The sequence below is a fragment of the Zasmidium cellare genome (assembly GCF_010093935.1).
Source record: "Zasmidium cellare ATCC 36951 unplaced genomic scaffold M409scaffold_29, whole genome shotgun sequence".
Classification (NCBI taxonomy): Eukaryota; Fungi; Ascomycota; class Dothideomycetes; order Mycosphaerellales; family Mycosphaerellaceae; genus Zasmidium; species Zasmidium cellare.
Window position 1 is genome coordinate 174,817 of NW_022986973.1, and position 15,016 is coordinate 189,832.

Consider the following 15,016-nt stretch of genomic DNA (forward strand, 5'->3'; position numbering starts at 1 on the left):
CCCTGTTTCCCAGCTTGGTTTTTTGAGATTGCTGTCTGGTTCTCTTCCAGCTAGTTCTTACATCTTGCAAAAAAAAAAATTGACAAGCAAACATGCTATCAAACTCATACATGGTTCAACCATGTATGCCCAACAAGACTATCATGAATACCTCCTCCACCAGAGGAGTCAATCTCAGAATTTACTCAATATTCAACTTCAGGAAGATCATTTCGCTGTTGCTGAGCCGGACTCAGCCCAAGCACCGCCACAGACAAAATGTCTTTGTGCAACATCACATGTGGCATCATCAACGCAACACTAGTCGCGACTGTCGACGGAGGCAGGATCATCGTCGACGAGGTGCTAGCCCTTCGTGTGCGAGAATGTCATTCGAGCAAGACCCTTCCGCAGATGGACGCCATTGAGCACCACTACTTTGGAATGCTGGCCACAGACACCCGGCATATCATTTTACGACATCGCCACTCATTCACGCACCACCATAAAACAAACAGCCGTATATCTCCTCATCCCCATAACTCCCCCTTCCCCGAGCAGCTAACAAGGCACTTCAACAAATAGTACTTATGCACCTTTTCGAGACTGTCACACGACTTCACTTTCCGCAATTCTTGACATTGTATAAAAAAGTTGCATTCGCAGCACAGCCACGCCCCACTAGCAACTCCAACTAGCAGTAGCGTACACGCTCTTCCCTTTTTTTACGAGGGTCTTGTGATGATGAAAAAGCTAGCACAGCCAGCCCGGCTCCATGAATCCAACGCCCCCAGATACTTTGTTCAGAGCTTGTCTCTGTATCGAAGACTCGCCCTCTTGTTTCCCTTGACCCAGTACCAGCCTAGCTCCCTTCCCTCGAAAAAAGGAATTCCCTTCTCCGCCCTTCCATGCCTCGCGGGGTTTCGATAGATGCTCCCCAGTTTTTATTTACACTCAAGAGAAAAAACAAGTCGCAAGGAGAAAAGTCGTCAATCAGTGATGTTGGCAAAAAGGAGCGATCAAAAGTCGCCCCGCAAAAAGTTGCAATCGCCATTCTTCATCTGGCTCGGTCGCCTCGCAGCGAAGATGCCAGAGACCAGGGCCGCTCGTACATTTTGACGACCCTGCCAACCTCATCGGTGGGATCTGCTCGATCTAGCAGCGGTCGTTGTGAGGAAGCCGTGCCCGGTCGGGTGTTGTGATGGTGGTGGGTGTTCGCATTAAAACTGGAAAACTTGGGACTTTGGACGTCTGTCATCAATATTGCCGTATTAACCGTCTCCGCCGAAACGCCTGTGAAGATCGGTGGTCGCTCTGGGTAATTACTCGTAACCGGCTCCTCTTTGCCAAGGTGATGCTCCTTGCTGACGAAAACGACCCTGACTGCTCGTCATCGAGCCTGTTCGGTCGTACGGTGGCAGATGTCGTGCACCGCCATCGTTGCCGGCATGGCCGAAGCCACCTGCGCCGGTGTACGCTGTCTGAGATTGTGTTACTTGCGGCGTTCGGTCGCTGCTGCCGCCTGAGCCAGACCAGCTGTCGTCGTCGTCCTCGATCCGAGCGCCGCTCTTGGTAGTGTGGAAGCCGTGTTTCGACTCGCCACGTGCGGTCGCGCCTAACGCATCAAGTTCGGTCGTCAATTGCGATTGGGACTTGATGAAGCTACCACGGTCGTCACGCATTGGCTGGTATCTGCTTTCGGGGTTCTTGGAGAAGATGGCGATCCCTGAAGCGACCAGTACGATGACGAGGAGGATGGTGGCGAAAGCTGCGTTGTAGATGAAGAAGATGACGCCCATTACGCCGGTAACGATGCCCTAAAAGTAGATGTTAGCACGAGTAGTTTGATAGATAGGGAGTATACTCACTGGCTGTCCAAAGACTTCCGAGAAGACCAACAAGAAGATGGCCGAGAGGAAGTTAACAACACAGATGGCGATGTTGAAGGCGTTCGTCTTCTTGTCCATGTATGGACGGAGCACGCAGACGGCGATCAGCCAGACTGCCTCAATGACCACGAGCGCAACGGCCTGAGCAACGCCACTGCCCTGTGCACAAGCAATGAACAAACCCTTGACCAGGATGTAGATCAAGAATGGGACGATGAAGTAGTATGCCGTCGCCTTGAACTGGACGTACAAGAAACCCCACTTGTTCAGTGAGACGGGGTCCGAGTAGAGGATGTAGGCCGGGTTCTTGTGCATTGCGATACTGCGGCGCGCGAGTCGGATGACCTTGCTGGATGCCCAGCCGAGGATGGCGAGCATTGGGAAGATGGTGAAAACGGCCAAAACAACTTCAGCGCCAGAATCCTTCTGAGTGAACTCCCAGAAGCAGAGCACGATCATTTGTGGGTAGCCAATGAGGACAATGCGGAACAGGATGCCTTTGAGCACGGTAGTCCAGCCATTGCGGAAATCCTGGAACTTCTCTCCCTTCATCTTACCAGCTTTCGTCAGCCCCTCGCAGACGAACTTGAAGATGACGACGCCGAGCACGACGAAGATGACGAAGATCAGGAAGAAGATGTATCCAGTCAAGAAGATGTTAGTCGGTTCGATGGAAGCACGGAAACCAACACGCTTGATGCCTTTCACGATAACCTGGGTCGATGAGTCGGTCTGATCCGAACCAGCGTTGGATCGCTTGTTGATGGCCATGTTGTGGAGTTGGCTGATTGCGCGTTTCATCAAGCCTTCGACAACTTGCATGCTGCGCTTCTCTACACGCACGGAGCTAGAGCTCAAGTTGGAGAGAATGGTCGATGGAGTTCCACCGGTGGCTCTCTGGTACCAAGTGGCGAGCTTCTGAAGGAAGCCAACACGGATAATGCCCATGCTCCACTGGAAGTTCTGAGTCCACGAGGCAACGATTGGTGGCAGAGAGACCGCAGTCATGCCAATGAAAGCCTGTGCCTGGAAGTATCCGAACAGAGCCATTGCGTTCGCTGCGACGTGAGCAGCAGTGTTGGAGTGGCCCAGACCTGATGTAATGGCAGACGCGACAAGAGCCAGGCCGGATATAACAGCAATGGTCCACGCGACGCCTTTTTGATCCACGGTCTTACCGTTGGACAATTCGGCCTCGACACATGCAGCTGAAGTTCCAGTGGAAGTCTGATTGAAGTACACCTGCACCTTCGCATCCAAATCTGGCACAGTGTATGTAATGCCCGGCACCTGCTTCAACGAGCTCGCTGGGATGTCCGCATTACTGTTCAAGTTGATCTGTCCTTCGTTCATGGGGCATAGACCCTGGAAATCGTCCGAGTCGCACGGGTTGATTGTGGTCTTGTACACGTTCAAGCCATATGCGAGAACAATGAGCTCGATGGTAACATTTCCCGTGATGGAGCTGACACCGACGACGTCGAATGCCAGACTGCGATTCTGCGGCGTGAAAGTCACGTCGAAGAGGGTGGCGGAGAAGTTGTTGTTGGTCTGACAGGGGTTGAGCGAGGTCGACTTGAGTAAGCGCTCGGCGCATGTGAAGGGTGCGCTGCCGAGCAGCAAGGCGGTCGAGATTAATGATGGTATTGAGGGCTTCATGGTTGTTGCGGTCGAGGATCGAGGGAGGTTTGGAGGAGGAAGTTTTGGGCGTGTATTCGGTCGGAATCTGGCGGAGCCCGCCGGCAGCGAGAGGATACCGTCAGGCGCGTCGACGGCGGCGATGTGGGTAGAGGAAGAGGGCGCGGAGGGCGGTCGCAGTGTCGGTGGAGAGTTGGATGCTGAAACGAAGGTGATGAAGAGTGGTGTCAAGTCAAGAAAGAAGGTGGCAGATGGAGGCAGGTGGCAGGGAGGCGCGCAAAGCGGCTAGCGTCGTCCGTCCAGACTCCGGGGCGCGGCGGTGGTTGAGGAGGGAGATGATGACGCCGGCTTTGTCTCTGCAAAACTCTCACGCTGCCAGCACAACGAACAACAAAGCGAGTGACTGGTGGTAGGGGAGGTGGTGATGGCGGTGGTGATGGTGATGAGCGTGTGGTGCTCGTGGACGTTGGCAGCAGCAGCAGCAGCAGCCTCGTCGCCCCCTTTCCCGTACTCGCGGCCAGTAGCGCAGAGCGCAGCACAGCCCCAATGAACGACCAGTGGTGCGCGTCGGTGTGGAGAGAAAGTCAGCGCCCGGCCTGGAGATCCGCCGGCAAACTGTTGTGTGCCGTGTTGACCGTTGCGATTGTTGATGCTTCTGTTTAACGACTATCCCATCAAATATATCAATCAATGTGTCGCCCTGCCCGGTGTGTTTGCACCTGCAACTCCTCTGCCAACGATTCACCCACACGCCCTGCTCGATGCACGACGTGAAACAACTCGCCGTGAGTGGCGATCGGTGGAGAAGCACCGGATTTACAATTTTCTTGGGGTTGCCACGCGTCATCCACACCACCCAATCACAACCCCCATCTCCATGAAGACCACTCCTTCACCTGCGAGATCTGTCTGGGCAACAACACGGACGACGGACACCTGTGCGGGATCCCCAAAGACTGTGAATATACCCAGGATATCCCACTTTCATTGCTCTTCGCGAGCAGCAAGCAACAAACAACTCATTCTGTGCCTTGATCGAGACCCTGCCAAGGCAAGTCTAGAGTGTCTGGCCATCTTGGAGGGGAGCGCAATACGAATCAATACGACGACGCCTTGAAATCCACTCGTCAGCACTTCCCAACTCGGTGGCATTTGTGTTTCGTCGCTCAACAACAATCGAAAGACTTGGCGATCCTGCGAAACTCGCACTTGCCAATGCAGAGCACGTTGCACGTGATGTCCGTTCGCTCCTTCCTTCCTGAGCCACTTACATATGCTCAACTAGGAACGTCTATCCCCATTCATACTTTGAGCAGGACGACGAGGGTAAAGGATTGCGCGCAAAACGGAAGGACCGATCTCAGCCTAGTGCATCTCCATCAACACACGGCGTAGTTCTTTACAAAGAGGTTAGTAATACCGTAGCATGTGAGTCCAAATGTATCTACATCTGAAGCTAACAGGCGACTAAGAATTACATGTCTTCACCACTCCTCCACCTGCTCACTCCCCCTCCCCCCCCCCCTCCCCCTCCCACTCCTTCCTTCCACTCACCTCCCCCCAACAATCAAATCCGCCGCCTTCTCACTCAGCATATAAATCGGCAAACTAATAAACGTCCCCGGAATCCTCGGAAAAACACTCGCATCCACCACCCTCAACCCCTCCACACCCAGCACCCTAAACTCCCCATCCAACACCTCCCCAATCGCCGCCGTGCAACACGCATGATGCCCCCAAGCCTCATCCCTAATAAACTGCTTCACCTGCTCCTCGCTCGAAACATTCCTGCCAGGTGTGATCTCCGTGAACGTCCCGTCGAGCGGGATGAGTTTGTCGAACGCCTCCCGTCCCCAGAGGAGTCCCTCGTAGAGCGCCTGGACGTCCTTCTCGTCGCCCCCGTCTGTCGTGTTGCCCGTGTCGAAACTCCTGAAGTCGATCGCGGGGCGTTCGCGGGGATCTGTCGAGCGGAGCGTCACCGTACCGGCATTATTATGCGAGTGCGCTTTCAGAGCCAGCCAGGACCATCGGTTGCCGTGAATCACACTGTCATACGCGAAGCCCGGATAGAAACCTGCGAACACGCCGGGCGTGCCGATGATGAAGAGGTCGGCGGGGTCGTCATCCCCGGCGATGGAGGATTTGAGCGTTACGCCTACGGCGGCGCCGCTGGTGGTGTAGGGGCCTTTTCCGAGGACGCCCTCGCCCGTTTGCCATTGTTCGAGACAGGGGTCGGGTTTGCCGTCGTATTGGAAGGTGCAGTCTTTTGAGACGGCGAATTTGGTCTCGGCTTCGGCGACGATGCTGACTTCGTAGCGGTCTTGCATGTTGGCGCCTACACCTGGTGCGTCCTTGATAACAGGGATGCCGAAACTCTCGAGCTCGGCACGGGGACCTATCCCGCTGAGTTTGAGCAATTGGGGCGTGTTGAAGGTGCCAGCCGAGATGATGATTTCTTTGCTCGCGGCGATGTAACCCGGGACGCCGGTAGACGTGCTTGCGTATGCTGGGTCGGCGGAGTAAAGATGCTCGCCTGAGAGATATTCGACTCCAATGGCTTTGGGAGTGGTGCCGTTTTGGTCAAAGCGAACTTTGGTGGCCAGGGTGTGGAGGAGGATGTCGAGGTGGTACTTGCGGCTGCCATCTTCGTTGACGGCGTTGGCGACTTCGAGGACGAAGTTACGCGGGCTGCTGCGGGTGGAGGTCTCGTCGTCGATGGCGAGCGGTACCTGGAAGAGATCTGTGGTTTGATCTCGCCAGGGGTTGTCGTTGTTCACGTCGTCGAGGAGAATGTGGGCGAGGCTGGTAACGGAGCTCAGGACAGTAGTGAGTAGCCCCTATATCTCAATTAGCATCACCACCAAGCAACCCATATAGTACTGCTTCACACACCTTCCCCATAGCCGAAGCCGCCGAAAGAACAATCGACAACAACTTCAAATCCTCCAGCACCAACGTCAAACTCGTCAAACTCGTCCTCAACCACCCATCAGAACCATGCCCACTGCCCACAACATATTGCGCCCTTTCAAGTTTCTCGAAATACGTCCTCATCTTCTCGGGAGCCCACGAATCATCGCCCGTCAAACTCTGGATGTACGTCCAGTCGCTCTCGTGGGGATACGTCGTGATGAGGGCGTTGTGCTCCGCACATCCACCAAGAGCTCCTGTGCGTGGGTAGAGGATGCCAAGGGGCTCGGAGCCTTCGGGAGGGTAGAGTCCAGCGTAGTAGCCACCGTCAGGTTTTCGGTAGGTCATATGCGAGTCTCGCTCCTGACGCTCCTGGTCTTCGTAGTGGGTGACGAAGTAGTCCCATTTGATAATGTCGTCTTCCGCCGACTTGAGGTTGTATGCAGGCACGGTCTGATTCAGAGCATCTCCATGATCACCACCGGCTTCGATGAGGAGGACTTTATAGCCAGCCAAGGCGAGTCGAGCTGCCAGTGGTGATCCTCCAGGTCCGGATCCGACAACCACATACTCGTAGCTCGTCTCGTTCACTGCCCGTCGGTGGTGAAGTCGTCCATGGCTGGTAGGCGTCGCAGTCGTCGCCACTGCCAACGAGAGCGCTGCAGCCAGACCCTTCAAAAGCATCTCGATTCCCGTAACCTCGAATTCAGTACGCTCAGGACGAAGTCAAGAATCTCAAAGTCTAAGACACCATAAACCCATCCACCCCAACTACAACCGTCCTAGGCGCACGAGCACAAGCACCCGGAACCCCTTCCATTTCCGCCGCCGTCCAAGGTCCTCTAGCCGTCAGTCTATACAGATCCTCGTTGCATAACTAATAAACCGCAGCCCCTCTCTGCAATATCGCTAACAAAGGCTTGGTCGTCGCTTCGCGGTTTCGACACTCGAGCGCGATGATGTACCGAGACATGATCTAGCAAGGTCTCCATGTGAAGAAGATGAATATCCCCAGCCTGTGATGGTGGTTGGTCTTGGTTAGTAGCGTGGTTGAGGGAAATGGAGAAGGGGTAGCCGAACTGGTTTGGCTAGCTGGCTATGGCCCTTGTTGGTCGGATTGGTGATTCTCGGCAGTAACATGCAGGTTCTTGCAGTTTGGGACTTGTCTATGGGCATAAGGGCAAAGACGGAGGTCAACGTTGTGGCATTTCGAATGTTAACTACTTCTGCAATGACACTATGTTGTTTCTCGATAGCTGACGGAAATCTGAAGCCATCCGCGATGCTAGTGCTCTCAGTCAAGACGGCACAGTTGGAGAAACTTGTGTCGGCTAAGAATTTGGCAACGACCCGCACCCAGGGGTACCTTGCATCTCACAACCTGGAGCCGAGCAAGGATTGATTAGAAACTAGTGTCCGCGTCCAGAGCCCAACGGTGTCTCATTTTCTGGAAGCTATTCGGTCTCGGCTCAAGCGAATGCCAGCAGAAATGGGCCGTCACTTGTGTCGAAGGAAGCAGTTGATTTCGAGCTTGGTGAGTACCAGGCGGTGCTGTATCTGTATCTTGTGTGCAGTTGATGCGTTGTGTATCCGCGGCCGTGACCTCGTGTGTATCTCTATTTGCTGAGTCCAACCACCCTTCTCTTTGGCTGTGGCGACGCGTTGTCCTTTATTGCTTTCCGATCATCTCGATCTGCTCGTCGTAGGCTCAGGCTGGCGACACTGGCCTCCAAACCCCCTGATCCGGAGAGTACGTCGTCCGTGAAATGTCGCGCTGGTGTTTGTCCGCTTTAGGCACACTGTCTCTGTCCGTCGTGCTCAGTCCCTCGGTGCTGACATTCTGCAGAGGGATGAAGTGGTCGTCGTCGTCGTGTCTCGGTCGGACGTAGACTCCAGTGCCATTCTTGTCGATGCCGCTGCCACCAACAGCAGTGTGTCCAGATAAGCCTGACAGGCCAGGTGTGGCAACGCGATTGGAGTTGCCAATGGACGTGCCCATCAGCTTTGGGAAGGCGCGACGGATGAGGTTGCGGATGCCGGGCATGCAGGCGCAGCAGAGGGCCGTGTCGACTTCGATGACGGTCCAGTATCCGACTTGCTTGTAGTCGTCTGTTGTCCATAGTCAGTAAAAGGTCAACAACAGGAGTAGAAAGGGAAGCAGTAGCTCACAGGTCAGGTTCTTCGAGTCGCCAAAGACAACCAGCAGTCGTAGGCGTAGAATGCTGACGATCGTGACGAAGAAACCGACGCCTGCGAGATGGGTCAGCTGTGATCGAAATCAGAAGTCAATGTCGTGACCCACCAAACATCAACATGACCAGCAACTTCTTCCTCGTATTCAAGTTCATGTTCCAGAGGACTGGCATCGGCAACCCAACAACAACCAGATCCAGGACGATATTGATGATAGCAGATGCCCAAGATTGTGCGTTGACGTTATTGCATGTTCCTGGATGCGTCTCATCCCAATGAGTCCACGCCTAGCACTGCCATGTCAGCTATGGATCCTTTAATAACTCCCACGTATTGTGCGACTCACCAAAGATACCGGGTTGCACTGGAAGATCGTAATGATAATGAACGTGATGGCGTATGCCACGTTGAAGCCAATGGCTACAAAAACCACGACTCGAAAGGTCCGCGTGGGGAAGATTCGCAAATAGGTACAGAGAATAGCGATCTTGATTGTTGGAAGCGCTGTGAGGTAGAGCAGCTCGTCGACGTAGTACACCTTCAGTGCCTGTGTGATGTTTTCAAAGGGGATGGTCCACACGTCTTTTCCGATGCCGAGTCCCGTTACTGTATAGAAGTCAGCACTCTGTGACACTCGACTGGGGCAAGGTCGACGATACGTACGAACGTTGGACAAGATGGTGATTGGGATGAGAAGCACAAACGCAACGGTGATCGTGAAGTCGTCCCACCAGAGGTCGGTATCGATTCGAGAGCCTTTGTCGCAAGGGAAGCGGATCTTGGACAGCATTCGCATGGTGAAGGCGATCAAGACACAAATCCCACCAACAATGCTGGCAACTGAGATAGTAGGAGCATCGCGGACAGGTCGCTGGCATAACGTTTCCGTAAGATTCTTCGCCGCTGACTGCTGGTCAGTACGGTTTCCTGCTCATGTTGTGATTTCCTTTTCCCGTACTCAGTTGCTCCCGAATTGTACAGGCCTGGATCGAGCATGCCTCGATCTTCGCGGTCGCCGTCGTGTTGCTACAACTCGACGCAAGGTCGAGGTTCGCGCTGGTGATTCCCGCAGCGGCTACCGCAGACAAGAGGCAGTTTTGCTGTAGTCACTAGTCAGCACACTACGCTGCCGCATAGTCTCTCTTTCCAAATATCCTACAGCACACTCCGGCATCTGCGCGAGCAGCTCCAAGGCCTGCAAGAGCTGGTCTTGCGAAGTAGTAGCATTTTGACAAGCACCGAAAGTCACAAAAAGCAACACCAAACTCCACAAAAGCTTCATATTGGCGGGTCAGGAAACGACGTCGCCTCGAAAGGACATAAGAGAAGAGAAGGTAACGATCGACTCGAAGTGGAGTAAAGAACACAAGGCTTGTCGTCAAGATAGATAAATCGTGCTTAGCTGTCGAGCTCCAAGAGACGCAATGCAGCACATTCGACGATGTAGCACCGCCCTCGTGCGAGTCTGTACGCCGACCACTTTCGAGCAGAAGGCGGTGCCTTGGCCAGTCGCCGATGCGGAGGGCTTGCAGATTGGACTGTGGCCGCCATCCTGGTGCGAAAGTTGCGCAGTCGCTGGCAAGTCTGGCTTGCGATGACCTCAAGACCAACCAAGCCAGTGAAGAGGCCCAGCAGCAGTCGGATGCCATCCCGCGAGCCAGGGTGGTGGAAGGGAGCCTGATCCGGTATCGCGGCCCTTGGGAGTGTCTAATGATCCTTGTGCACCGTCCGGTATTTTGCCGCATACAAGAGAAACAGCCAAGGCAGCTGGCACTGGTATAGTGCGTGAGCCGGTATCCCCAACGAAATCATCCTGTTTAGTAGCATAGGATGATGAGATTAGCTTGGTGGGTTCCAGGGGATGATGGGATTTGCCGTGAGACGACTTGAGGAAGCCAGTGAGAACAAGTTCCTTGGTCATCGCTACCACTTGTGTAGGCAGACAGAATGCATGTCTTCCGGATCCATCAGCTCCTGGCGTTTGTGGGCATCTTCAGTCGACATGCGATCGTGAACGCGAGTGGTCATGGGCACCACCATGAGCATTTGAGGGATCTAGAGAAGCGCCTGTTGTTCAGCTCATCCGAGCCTCTCAGCATAACCGGAGACCATGAGTTCCAGCCACCTGGCGAAGGAGACCAACGGGGTCCTTGTCCCGGTATGTTGAAGTCGTAAGCGGTCCTGTTGAAGAACGCCTACTGATCATCTTCTCTATTTCAGGTCTGAATGCTCTTGCAAATCATGGATATATTCCTCGCGACGGAGTCGTCTCGTTGCTGGGGGCGGTCGGTGCCATGGTCGAGGTCTACAACATTGGCCTTGAGCTTGCAACCATCTTAGCAGTAATGGGCGTGGTCTGGACCGGCAATCCGATCTCGCTGAATCCATCTTTCTCCATCGGTGGTAACGATCCGGAAGTGCAGAATCTCTTGGGCAATCTTCTCGGGCTCCTCGGCGAGCCTCGAGGCTTGGATCATTCCCACAACTTCATCGAAGCGGACTCTTCTCCCACACGTGACGATCTGTATGTGACTGGAGATCCGGTGACGATGAACCTAACCAAGTTCGAGACCCTTTATAATATGATTCCGGACAATTCAACCCAGACGTTCACGCTGGATGTCATGGCCGACTTTGCGTCTATCCGCTGGAATGAGACAATCTCCACCAATCCATACTTCTACTACGGCCCGGTCACTGGGATGCTGGCTCGAAACACCGGGTACTGCTTCATTGGCAACTTGTTCGCCAACTACTCCTCAGAACACCCAGATGGTGCCCTCACGCATGATATCTTGAAGAGCTTCTTCTCCGTGAGTGGAGACAAGTCCAATTTCACGTACACCAAAGGCCACGAGCGCATTCCGGAGAATTGGTACAAATCCTCGGTGCCATACGGCCTCGTCGATTTGAATCTTGACGTCGTGGAGTTCGTCTTGAGATACCCGATTTTCGGCAGTGTTGGAGGCAACGTGGGTGAGGTGAACTCATTCACAGGTGTCAATTTGGCCGATCCAGTCGATGGACTTTTGAATGTACCGAATCTGCTTGAGTCGAACAACTTGTTGTGTTTCGTGCTTGAAGTAGTCAACTTTGCCGGTAAGTCGTGAAGTACATTGATTTCCAGGCTCTGCTGACCATGTGTAGCGCCGAATTACCTCAACAACCTCGTCAGCACGCTGGCCGCGCCGCTCGAGCTTCTTTTAGATGCCATCGCCGCACCATTGCTCAATATGAGCTGTCCGCAGTTGGACGAGATCACAAGAGACGGCGTGCCACTTTGGGAGTCATTGGGAGCACAGTTTCCGGGAGCTAATCGCTCAGGTAGTGCTATGTGAGCAATTGCAGGAACGCATGTTGCCCGAGACGTGTTCAGCATCCAGGATCAGCCAGGTCTCAATTGGCAGAAGAGGTCGCCTCCCCAGTGCATTGCTATTGGCCATGGCAATGGATGATGCATAGGCAGCTGAGTCGCTCGGTATTGAAGCGAGAGAGGAGAGTCAGAGGAGATTGTGCTCAATGTGTCCCGTGAGGTGGACCTGGTGTCTCTGCTGCCATCAAAGTCAGCACATGCATTTCAAATAAGCGGTAGTAGTGTCTAATGATTTCTCTGAACCATATGCCCAATCCGTGATGGCATATGTCATGAAGCCTGCCCCCCTTCTCACGCGCATCTGGCCGCCTTTGTCCCTCGGGAAATGAGCGATGATTTCCGGACGCACCTCGCAAAGTCGCAGGTGAAGACAAGTACTCACCACGGCGCGCCGGATCCAACGATGAAGCTGATCTCTAGCGAGTTGTTGCATTGTCGTCGGGCTGCACGACGAATATAGGCGAAGCTGGGTTTCTCGCCGGCTGCTTGAAGTGGCGCTCAATCCCTGCTTCCGTAGCGTCACTGGTCTCCTATTCGCAAGGAAGCAGTCCTGGACAATCATAAAGCAGCCCACCGCACCCACTACTACACCATTTGCCCAACAGCATCTCTCCCAGCTGCCTGAGGTGGCCTTCATCCAAAGAGGTTACGTTGGCTCGAATCGCTCCGCCCTCCACCCGCGCCGATCGCAGCGCTTGCTCGCCGCTTCCAGACCTTGATTCGCCAACTGCACTTGGAGGGACGCCACGTAGAAACGCCAACTTGTTGCTGGACAGCAGCCCGATCCCTTCTCCCAGCTTACCTTTCACGACATTACAACTTCTGCTGCTTCTCAGACTCCGGATAGCGACTTCAATCGACTCTGCCAGCCGCCGGCCAAGGCGGTCACCAATTGCCCACTATGAGCGCCGACCAGTTCAAGGCCCGGACGATGAAGAGGAAGAACGTCAAGGGTCTGGCCCTCAGTGCGCCGCCAAAGCCAGCAGTGCCCTCCGACGAGGATGCGCAACTGCCAGGTGCGCTGGGCAACGACGGTCGAAGAGCAGACACATTGGAGATTGGCGTGGAATTCAGACCCGACTGGCGGAGTGAAGATCTGGAGGTCATAAAAGAGCTCGGCTCAGGCAATGGCGGCACAGTGAGCAAAGTCAGACACATGGGTTGGAACATAACGATGGCGCGCAAGATCATACACGTCGAGGCGAAGAAGGAGGTCCGGAAGCGCATTGTGAGGGAATTGCAGATCATGCACGAGTGCAATTCGCCTTACATTGTGTCCTTCTATGGCGCATTCATGAATGAAGCCAACGATGTGACCATGTGCATGGAGTATATGGATGTTGGGTGTGTATGGTCTCCTACATGTGAGGGCCTGTGACTAACGTTGGCTGTTTAGCTCCCTCGACAGCATATCCAAGCACTTCGGTCCAGTCCGCGTAGACGTCCTCGGTAAGATCGCAGAGGCTGTTCTCGGCGGCCTGAAGTACCTGTACCTCGCCCACCGCATCATGCATCGCGACATCAAGCCTTCGAACGTCCTGGTCAACAGCAAAGGACAGATCAAGCTCTGTGACTTCGGTGTGTCTTCAGAGTTGGAGAACAGCGTGGCAGATACTTTTGTTGGAACGGGCACATACATGGCTCCAGAGCGGATACAGGGCAGCCCATATACCGTCAAGAGTGACGTTTGGAGTGTTGGTTTGACGTTGATGGAACTGGCTATTGGCAAATTCCCTTTCAGCATCGAAAGCGAAGACGGAGAAGATGATGCTACCGGCCCACAAGGCATCCTGGACCTGCTACAACAGATTGTACTGGAACCTGCGCCAAAACTTCCGAAGAGTGACGCGTTCCCGCAGATATTGGAAGATGTGATTGCGAAGTGTTTGATGAAGAACCCAGACGAGCGACCCACCCCTCAAGAGCTGTATGACACCGACCCCTTCCTTCAGGCTGCGAAGCGCACTCCCGTGGACCTGGAGGCATGGGCCGTCAGTCTCATGGAGCGACACAACAGGAAGAGCCACCTTGCGCCGCAGCTCTCGCCCGCGACAAGAGCCATGCTACGTGGCGAGGACACACCCAGCCAGAGTTCAAGCGCCAGCATAAACGAGCAAACACCCACCTCTGGCGATATACCAATATCCTCTGCATCAACGAATGGCTCGGGCTCGGCGCGGCCGTTTCCAATCAGAACTTCGAGTGCAAATTACGTGGGGCAACAGCAGCAGCAGCAAATGCACCTACCTATTAGACAAGCTCGTAGCAGACCTGAGACGGCAGGTAGCGATCGAGGGGCTCGCTATAATGTACAATGAACTGGTCGATAACGTGTCATCTGTACCACCACTGGCCCTCCTTGCATACTGCTACACCGTCTGAAACCACGTGTCCTGGGTCGGTACAGCATAAGTTGTGTGCTTGCAAACATTTCTCGAGCCAACGAAAGCCGGCTCGCATAGCAAGGCTCTGCGCTGCTAGCCACTATTTCTCCACGAGGTCGCGACGAACGATGGGAACGGCTGGTCTGCAGGCGTCATGGTTGCACTGGGTGAACTGGGGAGAGTCCAGCCCGTGAAGTTTCTCCACCATCCGACAGCACGTCGGCGCCGCCAGCCTGTCACCCTTTATTTGCACGTGTTTCGAATGCTCTTATCCGGATCGCAGCAAGCATGCGCGCGCAATGATGCTGGACGGCCAATATGAAGTGGAGCCAGAGCGCACGACACCGCTACTCTGGTCCAAATATCATTTATCTCCATTCCCAGCAGACGGATAAATGGGTTGGAAATGGGATCGAAGGCGTGGTCGCGCTCAAGATTCGAGAGATGCGGAGTGGCTCGCAAGATATCCACTATTTGCGAAAGATCTCTGTTTTACCCCGCGATCACTCAAGTCGCACCCGATTTCTTTTTCCCTCATGACTTCTTTCCGCCGAGCCGACCTGTCCCATGACAGCAATGGACGTCTCAGCCGCGCGTGCGTTCGTCGTGCATCGAGTCGGTTGCACTCATGCGGAGATACAGCAATAATC

General features: G+C 54.3%; 5 protein-coding genes across 5 annotated transcripts; 2 read left to right on the forward strand and 3 right to left on the reverse strand.

Annotated features, from left to right (window-relative positions):
* Nucleotides 1-1,301: 1,301 nt before the first annotated feature.
* M409DRAFT_68298 (uncharacterized protein) lies at nucleotides 1,302-3,527 on the reverse strand (the record flags this gene model as incomplete). The annotated part of the gene is made up of 2 exons (XM_033817772.1): nucleotides 1,302-1,796; nucleotides 1,848-3,527. The coding sequence occupies 2 exons, from the start codon at nucleotides 3,525-3,527 to the stop codon at nucleotides 1,302-1,304; spliced, it is 2,175 nt and encodes a 724-aa protein (XP_033664592.1).
* Nucleotides 3,528-5,056: 1,529 nt separating this feature from the next.
* Nucleotides 5,057-7,389, reverse strand: M409DRAFT_68299 (GMC oxidoreductase; the record flags this gene model as incomplete). The annotated part of the gene is made up of 3 exons (XM_033817773.1): nucleotides 5,057-6,343; nucleotides 6,399-7,035; nucleotides 7,331-7,389. The coding sequence occupies 3 exons, from the start codon at nucleotides 7,387-7,389 to the stop codon at nucleotides 5,057-5,059; spliced, it is 1,983 nt and encodes a 660-aa protein (XP_033664593.1).
* Nucleotides 7,390-8,124: 735 nt separating this feature from the next.
* Nucleotides 8,125-9,783, reverse strand: M409DRAFT_68300 (uncharacterized protein; the record flags this gene model as incomplete). Its single annotated transcript, XM_033817774.1, has 7 exons — nucleotides 8,125-8,525; nucleotides 8,586-8,666; nucleotides 8,719-8,896; nucleotides 8,956-9,215; nucleotides 9,273-9,512; nucleotides 9,568-9,709; nucleotides 9,769-9,783. 7 exons carry the CDS (start codon nucleotides 9,781-9,783, stop codon nucleotides 8,125-8,127), a joined length of 1,317 nt encoding a protein of 438 aa, XP_033664594.1.
* A 773-nt stretch (nucleotides 9,784-10,556) lies between these two features.
* On the forward strand, nucleotides 10,557-11,947 carry M409DRAFT_57204 (uncharacterized protein; the record flags this gene model as incomplete). The annotated part of the gene is made up of 3 exons (XM_033813554.1): nucleotides 10,557-10,767; nucleotides 10,830-11,708; nucleotides 11,757-11,947. The coding sequence occupies 3 exons, from the start codon at nucleotides 10,557-10,559 to the stop codon at nucleotides 11,945-11,947; spliced, it is 1,281 nt and encodes a 426-aa protein (XP_033664595.1).
* A 936-nt stretch (nucleotides 11,948-12,883) lies between these two features.
* M409DRAFT_25894 (uncharacterized protein) lies at nucleotides 12,884-14,300 on the forward strand (the record flags this gene model as incomplete). Its single annotated transcript, XM_033807870.1, has 2 exons — nucleotides 12,884-13,326; nucleotides 13,379-14,300. 2 exons carry the CDS (start codon nucleotides 12,884-12,886, stop codon nucleotides 14,298-14,300), a joined length of 1,365 nt encoding a protein of 454 aa, XP_033664596.1.
* Between the last annotated feature and the right edge of the window lie 716 nt (nucleotides 14,301-15,016).